The following is a 20,389-nucleotide window of genomic DNA, read 5'->3' on the forward strand; positions in this document are numbered from 1 at the left end:
TATTATTTTGAATGTTAGGTATAAACCAATATAAAACATACCAAGAAAATAAAAAAAAAATTATATGTGCAACATTTATATGCAATACACACAAAACGTCTTATAAAGTCACAGAAGCCAACCATTACAAAATAATTGGACTAAATAATAATTGGTTCATATATAATGTCTGGAGCTCTAAGCATAAGTGGTTTAGAATAATATATTTTTAGAAAAAAAAAGTTCAGTAGCTTCAATTTAATCAGACAATATTTTTTCTTTTGGTTTTGACGCGTTGTAATATGTTCATTTATGCAACTTAATGCACATTTTTTATAATGTATATTTCACAACCAAACAATGATGCATTATATACATTTGTGCGCATATATATATATATATATAGACGCACAAACTTACAACAATCCTGCAAAAATACTCATCTTTGCTCTGGAACATTCAACTAAACAATACTTGCATTTTACACATAATGGTAAAAGTGGAAACACGAGCCACAATCTTCTTCACATTCAGTGCGTAAGTCACTCTGTGAGCTCAGTGCTCATTTATTTTAAGGCCGTCCGCTTTTCTGTGACTAAATCAGATTCACAAGAGATTCTCTGTTCCACATAGAAGCAAAAAAAGAGGGAGACATCATTCATATTCACTAAATATAGAGTCCATAAAAGATTGCAGCATTAGCAACTCACAGTAGACAGCAGGTTCTGTTGTGCAGGGTTTACATGAACGATTGTCAACAACTTCAAACTAACAAAGGAATCGATTTTTTCCATAAACAACATAAAAGGTGAGCAGGGAAAAAAAAAAAAAAAAAAATTTTTTTTACTCCATAAATAACATGAGGGTAAGTTTTTATTTTTATAAAAGTTTCCCCACACTTATATTAAGATAATTAAGGTAATTAATTTAGATAATTCTAGCGCAAATTGTATGACAAACGGGGTTTTAAGACAAGATAGCATGCCTGAATACTTTTTCCACTTTACAGCGCTTGTCTCCCAATTTTTTATTATTAATATTTTAATGTGACCTGCCTATCCAGACCCTTCACCGATGTTTGATTGGCAGGCGATCTGACCGATCATAACGACAAATCTGTCATTCTGTCCGACAAACAAATTTGATTTTCCTGGAAGGAGGTGCTCGATCCTGAGACTCGGTTCGAGCTCCAAATGAACATCAATTACAACGAAATAAAATGAGGTAAATTAGAGTAAAGGATAAATGTGAATGGAGACAAAATCCTGGAAAAAAGGTCTCTGGAGAGATACAAGTGAGCAAAAGCTAATGGGCCAATGTTTACATGCACCTTACATTTAAAACCGGTTTAAATCGACATTTCATCATCATATACATATACATCATATAATCGGATTCTTGAATTAGCTGGTGATCTTGACAGGCGTTTTTCACTGGAAATAGGCACATAAACTAAATACTCATGATGCTGTGGAAACATTCAGTACAACATTCTGCAAATCCATTTTAATCTACAAGCATCAGTTTTTTGTCATGTTGGGTATTTCCGCTCCTTAGTGAATCATCATTGGTTCAGAACCAATCTGATTGGCTGTGATTTAAACATTACAAGCAGAATCCGTTCACTTGGTTTGGACCCGGTGATAATATTCAGAGATAAACAGTGTAGTAGATAGTTAATATTTCCTAATCCTTAATGCTGGATTGGATTGTTAGTAAGACTAATTTCAATGAAATATACTGATATATATATGTGCCTCAGTTAGCTAGTGGTTTTCATTAAACAGTTATGTGAGCGAGCATCGCAACAAAACTACATTGAAATCACGAGTTGTCATGGTAGTCTTTAGCAAATTAAACATAAAAAGTATTATTTTATAAACAATTTCTTCTAGACGTGTGCAGATATAATACCAGTTCACCAAAATGTTAAGTTTAGAAAAAGTTCCTAATCCTACAGCCACAGTAAAATATTTTTTTTTATATAAAAATAATAATAGTCACTATAATCGTTTCTATATATTGTATAAAACCGCACAAAATGTCTAACTCGCAATGTGAGAAAGAGCTTTTTTGGCATCTGTTCCATGTTCAAACTTCTCTTCCTGGATCTCTTACTCAAGGAAACATGTCTTCTGATGGCTTAAAATAGTCCACTTTCTTTCCCATGCCGAAAGAATCGCTTCCAACAGCAGAAGTACGGCGAGCACGTAAATGTCAACCGGTGATTTTGAGGTTGTCATGGAAACGTCCAGTTCCCCTAAGAGAAGTTCATCTTTGTGCTCTGATAAAATAAAGTCCCTATTGGTTCATTAGATGTCAGGCGATCTGTGCACTTGGCGTATATAAAGCGTGCATAGGACAAAACTGGGCATAAACACGGACTGTAGAGAAGTATAAAACCTAATATTCAGTGTTAGTTCATGCATTCACTCGCTCTCTCTCTGTGTTTGTGTGAAATGGGAGTGTTGTCCTGTGGAAGAGAGTGCAGTCAGTGCCAGTGTACAGTATGTGGCTGTTTGTACGAGACGCGCTGCAGCATCCAGTGCTCTCACAGGTCAAAGGTCAGGCTCATACAGGCCTGCTGTAGGAGTAATGGTTCCTGTCCGTGTCTGCGATCTGAAGGCTGGGCTTGCGTTCGCTGTCTTCGTTTTCAGCATTTTCAACAACCGGGCAGCGAGGGGGGCGCTCTTTGAAGAAGTCAGAGACGTAACGCACCTGTGACAGAGAGGAGAATGTCTTAATGCAACTTGCAGATTTGTAGAATGCTAAATAAATAAATAAGTATTTTACTTTATATATTTATTCAAAATAAACTTTTGAAATGTTTTACTTTACATGCAATTAATCTAAAATATATGAAAGTTTCACTTTTTGAAATGTTACAAGAAAAAAATTTACTTTTTCACGATATTCTAATTTGTTGAGATGTACCTGTATATATATATATGTGTGTGTGTGTGTGTGTGTATATATATATATATATATATATATATAAATATATATAAAACAGGATTTATTTTCTTTATATGCAAATTATAATTATCTTATCATTTGTTTTTGGTTTTTTTTGTGGTGAAATGTGACCCGAACATGAGATTTCATGAGATGTACCCCACTCACCGTGAGGACTGCGATCAGCGCCCCTTGCAGGAAACCCACGACCACGTCGCTCCAGTGGTGCTTATAGTCAGACACACGAGTGTATCCCACATAAATGGCAAAGGCCACCAGGAAGAACTGAATTGTGGGCCTGAGGAGGCGGGCCCACTTGGATGCCATACGTGCCTGGACATAGAGCTACAGAGGAAAAACAACAACATATTACACAATACTTAAAGTGAATATGGGAAGAAAAAATGCCAAATCAGTCTTGAGGGTTCAGTAGCAGGAAAACGAATGCAAGCCGTTGCAATTTCTTAAAAGTTACAGGAAAGCACCTTGTGACAAATACAGACACGTCTGAACATGAGTGAAGCAGCCAGAAAATTATTAATTCTCCATCATGTCGCTCCAAACCTGTATGACTTTTTCTTTTTTGGAACAAAAATGTTGTGCATGCTGTGAAGAGAAAACATCATGCAGGTTTGAAATAACATGAAGGTGAGTAAACGATAAGAGAGCTATAATTATTGGGTGTACTGTTCCTTTAAGCACCTTTTACTGTCGTGATTTAAAGCTTGAGACATTGGGAATGTTTGCGGTCGCATTTTATGGTCTCCGCAGTGTTTCCTGTTACTCTGAGAGCTCTTCTTTATCTGTCTACACAAGTCTTCTGTGTCAGCATGATTGCAGAAGAGGAAGACAACTGTGACAACTCACCGCCAGAAACAACATGCAGTACATCCCGAAGGAGGAGTGACCGGAGTAGAACGACAGCCTGGCGCAACACAATCCACCGAGGATGGGAGGATCGGACCGATACAAGACAACGACACAAGGAGAGAGGAAAAAGAATCATTTTCACAGTCCATGAATCATTCAGAGTGACACATTTATGGGTCATTCTTCACTTTCAAATATATAAATAAAATACACACACACACACACACACACACACATATATATATATATATAAACATTATTACATAATATTCAGCGTATTGGTTATGATATTGAACCGTAAATCCTATTTCAGTTAGTTGCCAAAATAACATATCTAATTTTCATTCAAGTTTTTAAAAGTTTTTCATCTAATATTTATATTTTATTTAATTTCATCTTAATTTAAAATACCAAAAACATGTTATTAATAGATTTAGTTAACAATAACAACACTGTGTGGGATTAAGGATATCTGAAAATGTTAATAATTAGGAGAAGTATAGATTTAAATGTTTGGGTATTTTTGTTTGTCTATTTTAATCTATACTTTAAAATTAAAAGGATTACTACTACTAATACATTTCAAATCAGAAAAAAAAAAAAAAAAAAAAAATTCACCTAATTGACAAATCGGCTTTACAGGCCTCAAAGATTTCCTTACAAAAAAAAAAAAAAAAAAAAAAAAGATGTGCCTGACCACACGTCATACTTTCTAGTGCATGCATAATCAAATCTATTATTATTTCAGGTCTTTTGAGGACATGTGACATTTGAGAACATGAGTCAGACCTTTGCACTGCAAAGTTCAAAACCCAAGAAAGCACAAATGTACTGGACAAACAGGTGATAAATATAAACAAGTACAGGAAGTGAGGTGAGCAGTTTACGACCTCTGAACCCGGCCCTTCCCGTCCCCTGCTTCTGTACCTGGATTCGGTCACGTTGTGATGGCTTCCCGTGCAGTTTATCTCCAGCATGTAGCCCTCGCACACTTCTGGAGCGCACACCTCCATAAAGTTGGGCCTCAAGCGTCCGATGGTGTACTTGGCCATATCGGTCAGAGACTGGCTTACACATGCGCCGAACAGAAACGTCCCCACCACTTTATAGAGTGCCGCAGCGTACTGGTTAAAGTCTGAATTGGAGTAGAGACGTTTGGTGTAGACCAGGTAGGCCTCTCCAGAAGTGATCTGCAAGTGAGAAAACAAGATTTATTAGCATCTATGGCTCCATGAATACACATTAATATTCATGTATGCAATCTTTCCATCCCACAAAAGTTGAGGATTGACGATTCCATGAAGAATCTTGAATATCCATGGAAACATTTCATTCCACAAAAGGTTCTCTACAGTGGAAAAAGTGGTTCTTTTAAGGACTTTACACTGAAAGTTTTTTTGGGGAAGCAAAAATGGTTCTTCTATGTCAAAAACCCCCTTTGGAACCTTTATTTTTAAGAGCGTAGTAATACTAATGCATGACTAAGTATCGACACATTGCAATAGTTTAAATAGTTAATTAAATTTTGTATGTAACTTTGTGTTATGCAACACACTTTTGAATTACCATTGTGTATGAAATGAGTTACATAAACGTGCCTTAAGACTCATTGTTAGTAATGAGAGTAAATGAAAGTCAGAGTCTCTGATGTAGATGACTCATGTTTTGAATTGTACTCTCGCTGATGAATCATGTTGAACTAATCACAATGTTCTCTCAGAAAATGTGGACACAAACCAACCTGCATGTTTCCGCAACCAAATTACGCCACATAAAATTCATTTTAGAATTACTGCAACTGGTTGGTTCCCACGAGTAGTTCAACATCAAATCCTTTCAGATGTTTATGATGAACAGTTCACACACAAATGTTAATTCTGTGGTTATTTAGTCACCCTCATGTTGTTTCAAACCTGTATGACTTTCTTTCATCTTTAGTACATAAAGGTAGAAGAAGAAGAAGAAGAAGAAGAAGAAGTTTTATTTATATAGCGCCTTTCCATTGCTCAAGGTCGCTTTACATTGAGCTATACAAAACATTTACATACCCAAAAGACAATACAAACATATACAAAATAAAGCCACATTATCCAAAATGCAAATTAAACAGGTACGTTTTTAGCTGAGACTTGAAGGTAGATAAAGAAGATAAGTTCCGAAGTGTAAGGGGTAGTGAATTCCATAATTTCGGAGCGTTGACACTGAATGACCTACCACCTACAGTGGACAGCCGATAACGAGGAATAGACAAAAAACCAAGCTCAGATGATCTGAGGGGCCGGAGTGGAGAGTAGGAGTACAGTAGGTCAGACAGATATGGAGGTGCAAGACCGTTTAATGCCTTAAATGTGAGAAGTAATATCTTAAAATGTATACGAGATGCCACAGGTAGCCAGTGAAGATCATGCAGTAGAGGAGTAATATGAGCAGAACGCCTGGTGGAGGTAAGAAGTCGTGCTGCTGAGTTTTGAACATACTGTAACCTTGCAATAAGTTTTTTAGGCAGACCGAGAAATAGAGCATTACAATAATCCAGACGTGATGTAATTAATGCATGAACTAAGATTTCAGCATCAGCTGGTGTCAGAGAAGATCGAAGACGTGCAATATTACGAAGATGGAAAAAAGAGGTTTTAACAACAGAAGAAATGTGAGAGGCGAAAGATAGAGATGAGTCAAATAAGACACCAAGATTACGGACGGATGAAGAAGGCTTAACATGAACCCCCTCAATTTCAAAGGACAGGTCCATCCTTTTGACTGCGGCAGCAGAGCCAATCATCAAAATTTCAGTTTTGTTATTATTTAGCTTAAGGAAATTCAAGGACAACAAAAGCTTGATATCCCTGATGCATGCAGTAAGTGAGTCGGGCAGTGATAACCTATCAGAGCTGGTGGATAGGTAAATTTGAATGTCATCAGCATAGCAATGAAATTTAAGTCTATGCTTGCGTATGATGTCACCAAGTGGATATATGTAAATGATAAACAGAAGTGGTCCAAGAACCGAACCTTGAGGAACACCCTGTGAAACTGGAGCAGTGGCAGATTTAAACCCTTGTATGGTGATATAATATTTTCTATCGCTAATGTAGGAAATGAGCCAAGAAAGAGCTGAGCCAGTGATACCGATATCAGAGAGACGAGAGATGAGTATTTCATGGCAGACTGTGTCAAATGCAGCGCTTAGATCGAGAAGAATCAAGATGTTTATTAATCCAGAGTCCATGGACAGAAGAATGTCATTAACCACACAAAGAAGAGCAGTTTCAGTGCTATGTGATGAACGAAATCCTGACTGAAAAGGTTCAAAAAGGCCATTAGCATTTAAGTAAGATCTTAATTGTGAAGCCACAACTTTTTCAATAATTTTACTTAGGAATGGTAAATTTGAGATTGGCCTATAGTTGTTCATGTCTAGATGGTCAAGAACTGTTTTTTTAAGTATGGGAGTCACCGCGGCCATTTTTAGTTCTGCTGGAACAATGGCAGATGCTAAGCTACAGTTAGTCATATGTGTTATGAAAGGTTCAACCTCATGAACACACATCTTAAGCAAAACAGTAGGTATGGGATCAATCTGGCAGGATGTAGAATTTGACTTCACAATTAGATCTCTTATGGCATCAGATGTAGTGAGAGTAAAGACAGAAAGAGAGTATGTTGGGTGAGACGAGTCAGCAGACATCAAATGAACATTTGAGTCAGTTGTATGAGGGGTGTCATTAGAGATGGATTCAGTGATTGACTTCAGTTTGTCTGAAAAGTAATGAGAAAAGTTATTCACAAGCTCCTCAGAGCCAGACATAACATGTTGTGGAGGATTAGTGAGTTTGTTGACCATAGCAAACAGAGATTTGGGCCTACACATGGAATTCTTAATAGTAGAAGAGACATATGAGGATCTTGCAGCTTTAAGGGCCGTACGGTAATTGAGCAAATGTTCTTTCAAAGCCGAAGAGTGCACACTGAGTCCAGTTTTCCTATACAGTCTTTCCATGCGTCGTCCCATAGCTTTCATTGCTCGTAGTGCAGGAGTGAACCAGGGTGAAACATGTGTAGATGGAACCAATCTAGTTTTAACAGGAGCATGTTTCTCAAGTATGTGGGAAATTGTATTATTATAGATGCTGCATATTTCTGATGGACAGTTGGATAATAAACAATCAGACAAGGTCGAAAGCCTTATTGAATCAGAAAAAGCAGATGGATCGACAGAACAGATTTTACGATAGGTGAGCATTTTTTTCACAGGTGATGTAGAAATTGGAAAACTAAAACTGAAGTTTAGGAGTTTGTGATCTGAAAAAGCGAAATCAGTTCTACTAACAATAATATTATTTAAACCAGATGTACATATAAGATCCAATATATGACCCCTGGAGTGTGTAGCAAAAGTTACATGTTGAGTTAGACTGAAACAATCCAGAACAGACAACAGTTCCTTGCATTGTACAGTATCTTCATGTATATTGAAATCACCGAGAAGAAGTACAGATGAATGACTAGCACAGACAAGTGTAAGTAACTCACTAATCTCAGAGAAAAAATCTAAATGAAGTTTTGGAGGTCGATAAATTAAGATTACAGCCATTGTTGTTTTGTCAGTCGTTTTCAATGCAAGATATTCAAAAGATGCAACGTCATGGAACTCGATCTTAGATATGTTGATACTCTCACGACAAACTACAGCCAACCCTCCACCTCTACGATGGAGACGAGGTTGAGATAAGTAGATGTACCCAGAAGGTGTTAAGAGGTTTAGATGAAAAAAGTAATTAGGCACTTGCCAGGTTTCCGTCAAAAGTAGCATGTCCAGATTTGCGTCAATGATAATGTCATTTAGCACTGATGCCTTATCTGTTAACGAGCGAGTGTTCAATAGCGCACATCGCATATCTGAAGATGCAACATTGCAGTTCCCAAGGACGGGATCAACACGTAATGGTCTTAGAATTCCAGAGTTGATTACACGATTTTCCTGTTGTGTTTTCCTAAAAGCACGGGTGCTGGTACAGATAACCGGAATACTGTTTGAAGACGAGCAGTGGTAACTCCGAAGTTTCTTCCGTGAACGGTGTATGTAGCGGGGTCGGCGTAAAATACCAACTTGTTCACACCATTTATAAGTGTCTGAAGCCAAGCGGATAGATCCTTTTAAGAATCTAAGTTGAGCAGAAGAAAATTGCAACGCCATCTCGGGAGAAGTCCCTTTGTTAACATCAGCCAAAGACAGTGCAAAAAGACCGAAAAACAAAACCTGCCAGTTGTTACACGTCGACATGACCAAAAGCCAATGAAGCCCACACGATTTAACTACGTTAGCCAGAACCGTGTCGAATCCACAATCCACACAATCCACAGAAGGGAAGGCTACCCAACCATACCGAGGATTGACAACACAAAATGATAAAGAGAGTGGAGACTCACTGTATCAGATGTCGAGGAGGATTTGGAAGGAATGGAGAGGGCTCGCAGCCGAACAGTGTGAAGGATCAGAAAAAGGCCAGGTCAGTCATCCAGGTATAATTGAGTGAAGAAAAGAGTCCAAAAATAATAATAATCCAAGTAATCCAGATAAATTGAGTCCAGCAGAGGAATATCCAAAAGACGTATAAACAGATAAACAGACAAAATACCAGCGTGAAGCGGCAGCACAAACGCGCCAGCGTTCTCACACCGGAAGTGACAACGGACAAGTTCGAAGTCAAGAGGCACTCATTGAACATCAGTTGAACATCATGAAAAAAAAAAAATTATTCATCTTCATACAAATTATGATTAAAGTGGCAGAATTTTGAAGACTTATTTTAATGAGGTTCCTTGCACAAAACTGTGTTATAACCTCAAAACACTTTTACCATAGTGTATGACTTGTAAACTAACACATCTTTACATTTGCATCACTTCATCAGCCTTATATGAATGGATTTTCTGACATAGTAAGCTTGCTTGGTAACTCACCCGGTACAACACTACAGTTCTGAAGTCACAACACTTAAAAAAGCAGGTTGCTTCATAAAAAGTGGTTGATGTCATATTTGCTTTTGTTAACGGGGTCATATGATACGATTTCAAGGTAAAAATGTGGCCACTATTAATTAAGGACGGTTACATCTGTCACACTCAATAAAAGTAGTTCATATTTAATTGTGCACTATATTCCAATATGAGAGCTTTGTGAGAGGCATAGACAGATACTGAAATTGCTTTTCAAAGAAAGCCATCCCCTTCAGTGAGCTATGATATGAACCACTGAGTTGAACTCATGAAACACATAAGTCGGATTCTTTTGGTGTTCTAGACTACTTTTATGGTATCTTTTTGTCCTTTTTGAAGCTTGACAGACACAGTCACCATCCACTTTTTCCAACATAGGCTCACTGGAAAAACATTACATAAAAACATCTACTTAATTGTTGCAAAACGCCACAAACATGCCTATACATACAATTCACTCCAGTTTCCAGCTGAATAATCACTAGTGGAAGTAAAACAACAACTTGAGGTAGTACATCAATTTAAATATTTAGGATTATTATTGGATTCTCAACTTTCTTTTAAAAAACGTGAAGAAAGTGCTAAATATAACGAAATTTTATTTAGCGAATTTCAGATTTATTAGAAATAGTTTGACTAACAAAGCAGCAGTTTTATTCATGAATTCAATGATTATTTCCCATATCACATATTGCATGGCTACCTGGACTCAAACATATAAATGTTTTCTTAAACCAGTAGAAAGTATTAATAAACAAACTCTTAAGGTCTTGGATAAAAATGATCCAATTAGCATATTAACTAAGTTTTCTATTTTGAGTTGGGGACATTTGATTAGATAACAGGAAGATATACACGTGCCGGTATTAGTGGTGATTGTAATGTGCCATTAAGAATAACTACCTTTGGTCAATTATCTTAGCTTTTAGAGGAACACATGAGTGGAATAGACTCCCAGTGGAGCTGAAAGAATTAAAACATTTAACAAGACACTGTGGTTTCTCGAAAAAGCTGAAAATACGGCTATTGACATCAAAATTATGATCATTTATAGTGATTTATGGATATGGTATGGTAGTCTGTAATTTTGTTTTAATATTATTGGTTTATTTTATTTTCTACTCTCAAATTTTCTTCTTGTTCTTAATTTGGTGTATTAATATTTTGTTTATATTTTTTTCCTGTCCTTAACATCAACCTGCCAAAAGGGACTACGGATGAAAATTAGCCAGTGTTGGCTAAATCTGCTGCATTTTACATATTGTTTGTGTTATTAATGTGCATTGTCCCTGATTAAAAAAATGAAAAAAAAAAATGATTCATCTTCAGACAAATTATGATTAAAGTGGCAGAATTTTGAAGACTTATTTTAATGAGGTTCCTTGCACAAAACTGTGTTATAACCTCAAAACACTTTTACCATAGTGTATGACTTGTAAACTAACACATCTTTACATTTGCATCACTTCATCAGCCTTATATGAATGGCTTTTCTGACATAGTAAGCTTGCTTGGTAACTCACCCGGTACAACACTACAGTTCTGAAGTCACAACACTTAAAGCAGGTTGCTTCATAAAAAGTGGTTGATCTCACATTTGCTTTTGTTAACGGGGTCATATGATACTGATACGATTTCAAGTTTTCCTTTCTCTTTGGAGTGTTACAAGCAGTTCATAAGATCCCTGAAGTTGCAAAGACTAAAGTCTCAAAACCAAAGAGATATTCTTCATAAAAGTTAAGACTGTCACGCCCCCCTAAAACGGCTCATTCAAACACGCCCCCACGTCTACGTCACGATGTGGGCAGATTTTCATTACACCACCCAAATCGACGCGTTTCAGACATGCGGGCCTTAGAGGAGCAACAATAATGTACAGTATGTGGAAAATAATGTTTTTTTTTTTTTTTTACTTTAAACCACAAACACATTGCATTACACCAAATACACACAATAATGTTCTTTTTAGCAACATCATATGACCCCTTTAACACTGTTGGTTAGGTTTAGTGTAGGTGCTACATTTTCTTCAAATACAATAGAGCAGGGTGTCCAATAGAGCCTATGTCTCCAACACACTTGCCTAGAAGTTTCTAGTGAGTCTGAAGACCTTGATTTGCTGGTTGAGGTGTGTTTGATAAGGGATGGAGCTAAGCTTTGCAGGATAGTGGCCCTCCAGAAATGGGTTTGGACACCCCTGCAATAGAGTATTAACATTTTTGCATCACTTACAGATATTTAAAGGAGCATAGCAGCCAAAAATGAAAATCTGCTGAAAAGACGTAGATGAAAATTCAGTTTCTTCATAGGAACAGATTTGGAAGAATGTAGCATTACATCACTTGCTCACTAATGGATCCTCTGCAGTGAGTGTGTGTCGTCAGAATGAGAGTCCAAACAGTTTGGATTTGTTTTTTTACAAACACAGGTTTTCGCTTCATAAGACACGATTTACAGTTTTTCTCGATTGTTTAAACACATTTCTTGAAATTATGCCTCTTTTTTGCGAGACTCTAAACACGAATCCATAACTTCTAACTCCTATATTCAGGTCAAAATGAAGCTCTCCACTCAAAACAACTCAATCTTGCTGAAAAACCAAACTTTGCTCTCAGACATGACACACAAACAGTCAAAAACACACACACTACAACACAGTTTTACACACTGATGAGATGAATTCAAAACAATACTACAAAAAAGTAATAAGTAATAAGTGTGGTACTCCCCAAATGTTTTGTTCCTCAATTTAATGTACTGTACAGTACAAAACAGCTATTTCAGAGAACTGGTATGTCATTGGTTGATCTATATTCTCTTCATTAGTGAAAGTCAAGATTCACTTGAACAATTCATGGCAAATTGATAAAAAGTGTAGAAAATATGCCAGTTTATGAGAACTAGGTCAACCATTTTGCATTTACTGTAATGATTTATACGATGAACTAATGACTTGAGGTTTTGAAGGGTAAGACTATAGCACAGAGAACTATAACACATCTTGAGCAACATGACAATAGTAACTGATAATGTAGGAAACCACAGACAAATGTACATAATCAATTGCATGACTGTATCAAAGCAAATCGCAACTTGTTCAAAAGAATGAGAAACTTTATGATGTGCACAAGTGACTAGATGATGTGGAGGTTGAGCAAGTAGTTTTGAGAATTTAGTTTCTGATCTGAGAAATGCACCAAAGCCACTGAGAAACACTGTGAGCTGACTTTAGCCCTTTATCCATCGAAGGTTCTGATTGGTGTGTGATACATTTAGACTCCTAGTGTTTCCACTTGGGTAACTGTGTGCTAATTTAGCTCAAACTGTGCAGACTTGAGTGTAAGCACTGAGAAATGTAGGGATTTGTGTGTAGAGTTTTGCAGTAACAGTTCACCAAATCTGACTCATGTGTTAAAGCAGGGGAATATTGTATATAGTTCAGCAAAATGGGTGTGCTTTTTAAAAAATGGCATTATGGTTTTGAAATTTTATTTCAAAAGCCTGGCTATAGTGTTTTAGCAATCAAGAAAAACTGTATGGAGTGGTGTGGAATATTGTGATGTTTTTATCAGCTGTTTGGACGCTCATTCTGACGGCACCCATTCGCTGCAGAGCATCCATTGGTGATGTAATGCTAAACTTCTCCAAATCTGACGAAGAACCGAACTCATCTACATTTTGGATGGCCTGACGGTGAGTACATTTTCAGCAAATTTTCATTTTTGGGTGAACTATTCCTTTAAGGGTTCACTCAGCAGATAGACTGATGTAGACTCACGATAATGATGGAGCAGGAAATGGTAACGGCAGCCATCATTTTGTGAGAGATGGTGTCTGGTCTGTAGGGGTAACGGATGGTCTCGTCATCACAGTAAATGCCACGCTGGTACGGCCGGAACACGATGGTCATTATGATGAATGGCATCGCCACTGAAACACAAACAACAGCGTTATTATTGGCCCCAGATTGCTGGCTTTGGTAACACACATCAAAACAAATCATCTAGTGCATGTCTTTTGTTGAATTTTCCATGGGAACAAAAACAAAAATGCTTTCATAATAGGAAACAGGCAACGTGCGAGTTCATCAGTACTTCTGCGATACACACAGTTATGAATATGAAAATCGCTAGTGTACAACACATCAGAAGGGTTTCCACATCAAGAGACACTGACTAATCATAAAACATGTTCTGGATTCAGTGACGCTGGATAATCTTCCGCTTGCTGTCCGGATACAGGAAGTCAGTGGGAATTATCGACAGGGTCACGGCACCAGATGTCGTTTCAACAGATGCCCACAACAGTATCTCGTAACCAGGAAAACACTGATTTATGTCTCTAATATGTGCAACTCCACTATGTTTTCTATCTGAAGTCATGAGAACTAGGAGAGGGAATATTTATAAACCCTAGCCGTGTTTCTCAAAGCCTGAATATTCCACTTCCAGCTCTTTTTCCCATTGGAGAGCACAGATGCCAATCAGATTTATTACAGACTGTCGAGGGAAAATAATCTCGGAATATTAAGGCAGAGTGAAATATATTTGCTTCATCTCAGAAGTTCATCAACATAGTTTCTATTCCCAAAGCCATGGTAACTTTCCCAGGATCAGGACCTTGGAGTACAGTCACATATTATATTACTTGGATCCACACACAAGCACTGAAGCAGATGTACTTAACTAAATGACAGATTCAAAGCATTCAGAGTCAGAGCAACTTTAAAGATGTGCTCCAAAAGGCCAAAAAAAGGGCCTTAAATGTATTTAGACACTTTAAGACATAAGAAATGTGTGAATGTCACTGCATTAGATATATCACATCAAATGGCATTTCTGTTGAAGAAACATCAAATTAGCATGTTTCAAGCAAAACAATATTTTCATATTTTGGGCAATTGTGATAAATATATTTAGCACAATTTTAAACGAAAGGTAATTTAAAGTACTTTATATGAGCACAAAAAGTAGACGAGAGAGGGAGAAAAATAATACAATTTTAAAAGTCAAGTCCAAAATCATTTCAAAATATAAAATGAATAGGAAAAAAACTAAACAAATATAAGCATTCAAAAAAGGCCAAAAAAATTGTACATAAATAAAATCTAAATTAAGGAACATAGAATGAATTAGAAAAACACAAAGCTATTGACAAAAGTTAAGTAATGAAATAATGATTTGAAAGAATATTTTAAATATTTAATTAAAATTCTTTCTCAAGTTAAAAAAAAAAATATATATATATATATATATATATATATATATATATATATATATATATATATATATATATATATATATATATATATATATATATATATATATATATATATATAATTACAAATTATATTGTAACATTTTATAAATATTGTAACATTTTTTTCAGTACAGGCTCTAGGATCATTTGTTTGCAAATGTCACTTACTTTGATATTTAGACATTCATATTTAAAAGTGTTTAAGTACTTTCATGACGACTATATGTTTATGTCAGAGTGCATTTTTGGGGTTTTAACAAATGCTCTTTTGGCTTTTAAAGTTTACCCAAAATGAAAATTCTGTCATCATTCACTAGATTCTCATGTTGTTGAATTTCTTTCTTCTGGTAAACTGTTGATGGGTTTTAGGGTTTAAGAAGCATTGTTAGATCATCTGTGCACCCATAATCTATTTCCAGCAATTTTAGTTCCAGCAAAAATCCAAGGTTGTGTTGAGTAAGCATGCATTGTTTTTCAGGCGCAAAGAATGCAAGCTTTTTCTTGCACAAAAGGAAGTGTCCATAAATCCGGACAGGGCTGTTAAAAAAAAAAAAAAAAAAAAAAAAAAAAAAAAAATCTGGCCTACATTCATAACATTGAAACAATGGCACCAGCAAGCGCACAAATTTTCACAATGACTTTGATTGTAAAGCTGTCTTTTTTAACAGATGCGAGGAGATGACAATGAGCTTTGGGGCTTCGTCTGCTAGGAACTCATAAAACTTTAATTAATCTTACTGCGTCAATGAAGGCAGAGTCATCAATTACCATTAACCTACAGTAGCTGTTTACTGCCTACAAGCAGCTGCCGTGTGAGTTCATTTATACATGATGCACTACCAGTCAAAAGTTTGTAATAATTCAGATTTGTATATTATTTTGAAATAAGTCTCTTATTCTCACCAATGCTGCATTTATTAAATCATAAGTACAGTAAGAATATTATGGAATAGTACAGTTTTAAATAAGTGCTTTCTATATGTGAATTTCCAGCATCATTACTCCAGTCTTCAGTGTCACATGACCCTTCAGAAATCATTCTAATATGCTGATTCGCTGCTCAAGTAACATTTCTGATTATTATCAATGTTGAAAACAGTTGGGCTGCTTCATATTTTTGTAGAAACCACGATACAATTTTTTTTCTTCAGAATTTTTAGCACAACTCTTTTCAACACTGATCATGTGATCCTGAAGACTGGAGTAATGATGCTGAAAATTAAGCTTTGCATCAGAGGAATAAATACATTTAAAAAAAGTTGTGTTAAATTGTAATATTTTTTCACAATATTACTGTCCTTACTATATTTTTCATCAAATAAATGCAGCCTTGGTGAGCATAAGAGATTTCTTTCAAAAATATAAAAAAAAAAATCTAAATTATTCCAAACTGTTGACCGGTAGTGCAAATAAAGCAACTGCATAATAAACTACATAAAAAATAATAATAATAATAAAAACTGCCATTATAAAAGAAACCCATGGCGAATTAGGCTTCCAGGCTAGTATTTTAGAAAGCAGCACAACCAGACTTTCACTGGGAGCGTTCGTAACATGCTTCTTACCTAGTTTACTAGATTTTGGAGCAGAGCCACATTCTGACTCAGACTGATAACATTCAACTAGGTTATGTAAAGCGGGTTATGTAAAGGTTTCAGTAATGCGGCCCTTCATTTAAACATGTTAAGTGTTACTTCACACGAAACTCTCAAATGCGTGTGAAGGTAAAACGGTCCTTTAGGAACACAACTGTCCACTATTACAAGACATTCAGAGCCTTAACAGATTCACAAAGTCTTTATCAGATCTCTATCTGAATGTCACGATTGTAAAAACGCACAAAAAAACCTTTAACCATCTCCTACTCAAAGTATTTTCTCTCCCTTCCTTCATTATCTGCTTTTTACACAAATTCCCTCTTCCTTCTTGTTTGAAGAGACAATATAATCATTTATCAGTTTCCCTTAGTTCACATCACCTGATATAACAAGTTTAAAGGGTTACACCACCCCAAAATGAAAATTTGGTCATTAATCTCTTATCCCCATGTCGTTCCAAACTCATAAAAGCTTTGTTCATCAACACAATTTAAGATATTTTGGATGAAAACTGGGAAGCTTGTGACTGTCCCATTGACTGCCAAGTAAATAACACTGTCAAGGCCCAGAAAAGTATGAAAGACATCGTCAAAATAGTCCACCTGCCATCAGTGGTTCAATCTGAATGTTATGAAGTGACGAGAATACTTTTTGTACATAAAAAAAAAAAAAATTACACTTCACCTTTAACACTCTGTTCAGGTCATAAAAAGTGTTTACTGCAGGCAATAGCCTTTAATTTTAATTTAATTAAATAATTTATTTGCAAACACTGTGTGTACATTAGGACAGCAGTTAAAGCAGAATGAACTATATAGCAAGTCTTAACTGCTTGATTGTTTATATCATTGCATAATGTAAACTACTGAATATTATCGCCCAGCGCTAATCTGCTAAATGCAACTATAAGGCGTGAAAATATTAAGATATTATAAACATTAACATCATGGTTTTCTGTAAAGCTGCTTTGAAAAAATGTGGATTGTGAAAAGGCTATCAAACCCTGCACTCTGCGCTTTTTAGAGAAAATGTATCCCTTATTTAGTAAAAGGTATAGTCTAACTAGACAAAGCCAAGATTGAAAACTGTCAAATAAATACCAATATTTTATTCAAAAGGACTTTTTGTCTAATCATAAATTCACATTAAATACAGTTCAGTAATGTACATAACTGAGTTAATAACATTTAAACAAATATTTTGCTAAAAAAATTGTGGGAATGCTGTTACAAATCTGGCACTGTGTCAGATAACACATCTGTTTCTGCATGATGTTTTATACATGTGTATTAACTTTGGGGTTATGCAAAGGTGTTTATGCAACAAATGATAAAAAGTACTAATATAAACACTTAGGATTGCTCCTATGAATAAAAAGAAAGCATAACATGCACTAGCCATGGTACAAAGACATTTATAGATCAGCTCTGATATTTAGCATGACGGGTCTAAATGTCAGAATGGGAAAGAAAAAAGTTCAAGCAGGGTCAGTTCTTCCTTTTGAATCCTGATGGTTAATGTGACATGGATGAGCTATCTTAGATCGGCACGTTCACTCTTATAGCTTGTGCCGAATGCTGGTTTAACCTGAGGGATGTGAAACTCAGTAGTTTAGAGAACTGAGATAGGAGCAGCTGAAGATCTCAAACTGAGAACTTTATAAAAAAAAAAAAAAAAAAGGGTGGGATTCGATGGAGAATTGCAGTCAGATGGCAGAGTTCAAGCATTTGGCTTTTAATAAGAGTGCATGTGCAGGAAATTTCCACTGGCAGAGGTGCTGCCAACTCAGAGGAGGCGGATCGCAGCACACTCACAACAACAGAGTTCAGGCTTACAAACTGCTCATCATTTCAATAGTTCAACTGCAGGCGAACTACCCTTTAACAGGCAGTTAAAGCAGCTTAACAAGTTATCATCTATATTGAAGTGATTTAAAAGGGCAATAACATTTTAGATTGCACAAGTAACAGTCTGTATTTACATGTTCTAAAATCAATGAGGATCCCAATTAGAGTGAAAGCATTAAATGTGGACAAATTCACACTAAATCCAGTCAAGTAAGTGTTTAACAAAAACAGTGTGTTACAAAAACAAACCAACATAAAATATGTCACAGGGACTTCTGGGAATTCTGCTGACCGATGACTCAAATATTACTATTTATATTTTACATCATATTTTGTGGGATCAGTTTACTGAAAATGAAACAACTGATCTGCTTGAACATATGTTTATGTTTGAACATAAATGTGTGTTGGAAGTGTGTGTACACATCCATCCTATAATGATAAAAAAATAATAATTAATCCCCATTTTAAAATCCCCTCTCTCAAATCAGGCTGTTTTGAGATTCCTGTCAGAATGATGTAGTTCTGTACAGACTGCTCCCACGAGAGTTGATTGACAAGACCGTCTTAGCTTAGACCCGCCCTGAGAGCGCTGAGAGCTGTCCGACTCCAGTGCATGGGAAGACAATATGTCTCAGATTAAGAGATTGATGTGTTTAGTTGTTGGATGTAATAATGAATCTAGCAGTCGTCATTTACTCCCGACATCTGAGCCGCTGAAGATGCAGAGGATTAACGTTACTTTCGTTTTGAAGGGAATACGCTGATTCTGATCTGCCTAAATGCGTTTATGTTCACGCAAATCATTCGTGATCCAGCTTCATTTTCAGAAGTGAATATAAGGGTTTTTTTATGAATCTTTGCAAAGCACTTTTCCTAATAATGTGCTAGTTAGCCAGTTTCGTGGCTGAAGTTTACAGTCTGCTCGTCACCCCACAGAGGAGAGGGGTGGGGTCAGCAGAGCTCATTAGCATTTAAAGGAACATGAACTAGAATGGCTTGCTGAAAACAGAGCTGATTTTCACAGGGTAAATTTTTTTTGCTTTTTTCACTACTATTGAGAAATTAACCAAAGTATGTTATAGACTTTTCATTAACACCCTAAAGAATCATATCAACTTGTGGAAAATGGGCATCCGATGACCCATTTAATTAATTTAACTTGTTTGCTCAGTTGTAAGGCCATGTTCAAAATACAGTTTTAACTAAAATGAATAATCATCATGTTGGTAATAAAATAAAATATAAAATTAAAAACCTACATTATAGAATCAATGTTGCATTATTAGTTTTTTTTATAAAAATATTTAAAGTACTAAAATGACTAAAACAGAGATAAATGAAGCTTTATAGATATAAATTATATATAAAAAAAACTAATAAAAATGACAAAAAAACATTAAACCTAATGTTAAATTAAAATGAATACTGAAAATATAAAATAAAAGCAAATTCAAAACGTCAATAAATACTATAATAGTACATTTAAAAAAATATATTTTTTAGATAATTTATAATACCATAAAGTATTAATATTGCATGAATATTCAGTACCATCAAGATATAAAACAAATTGTACTGCCATAACACCACAGTACATTTGTAACGCTATTTCTTTATACCACAGCTCCACAGGACTAATGGATTCTAAATGTCCAGCATGAAACATACCATGTTACATTAAATATGGAAAATACTCATATTATATTTGATGGAACATACCAGCCGCATGAGGCCATGATGGTTAACAAAACGTCTAAGAGAGCCGGAGCTCTTCAAAAGTATCTTTGTAGCATCAGGAAATGTCTGAAAGACAGGTTCCTGTCTCGCCATCAGAACAGGTGTCTCACTTCATTTGTCCTTTTTGTGTGTGTGTTTAAT

At 35.8% G+C, this 20,389-nt stretch overlaps 1 protein-coding gene across 1 annotated transcript in view; it reads right to left on the minus strand.

Moving 5' to 3' along the window:
* Positions 1–9: 9 nt before the first annotated feature.
* LOC306881793 (phospholipid phosphatase 2-like) overlaps positions 10–20,389 on the minus strand; it is a 46,782-nt gene continuing 26,402 nt past the window's right edge. The window contains exons 2-6 of the mRNA XM_079436070.1: positions 13,583–13,734; positions 4,732–4,994; positions 3,802–3,859; positions 3,103–3,279; positions 10–2,697 (exon numbers count right to left, since the gene is read on the minus strand). Coding sequence (XP_079292196.1) covers positions 2,551–2,697; positions 3,103–3,279; positions 3,802–3,859; positions 4,732–4,994; positions 13,583–13,734 — 797 coding nt within the window. The 3' untranslated portion in view covers positions 10–2,550. The remainder of the gene's footprint in view (positions 2,698–3,102; positions 3,280–3,801; positions 3,860–4,731; positions 4,995–13,582; positions 13,735–20,389) is intronic.

Source organism: Barbus barbus (assembly GCF_936440315.1).
Source record: "Barbus barbus genome assembly, chromosome: 15".
Lineage (NCBI taxonomy): Eukaryota > Metazoa > Chordata > Actinopteri > Cypriniformes > Cyprinidae > Barbus > Barbus barbus.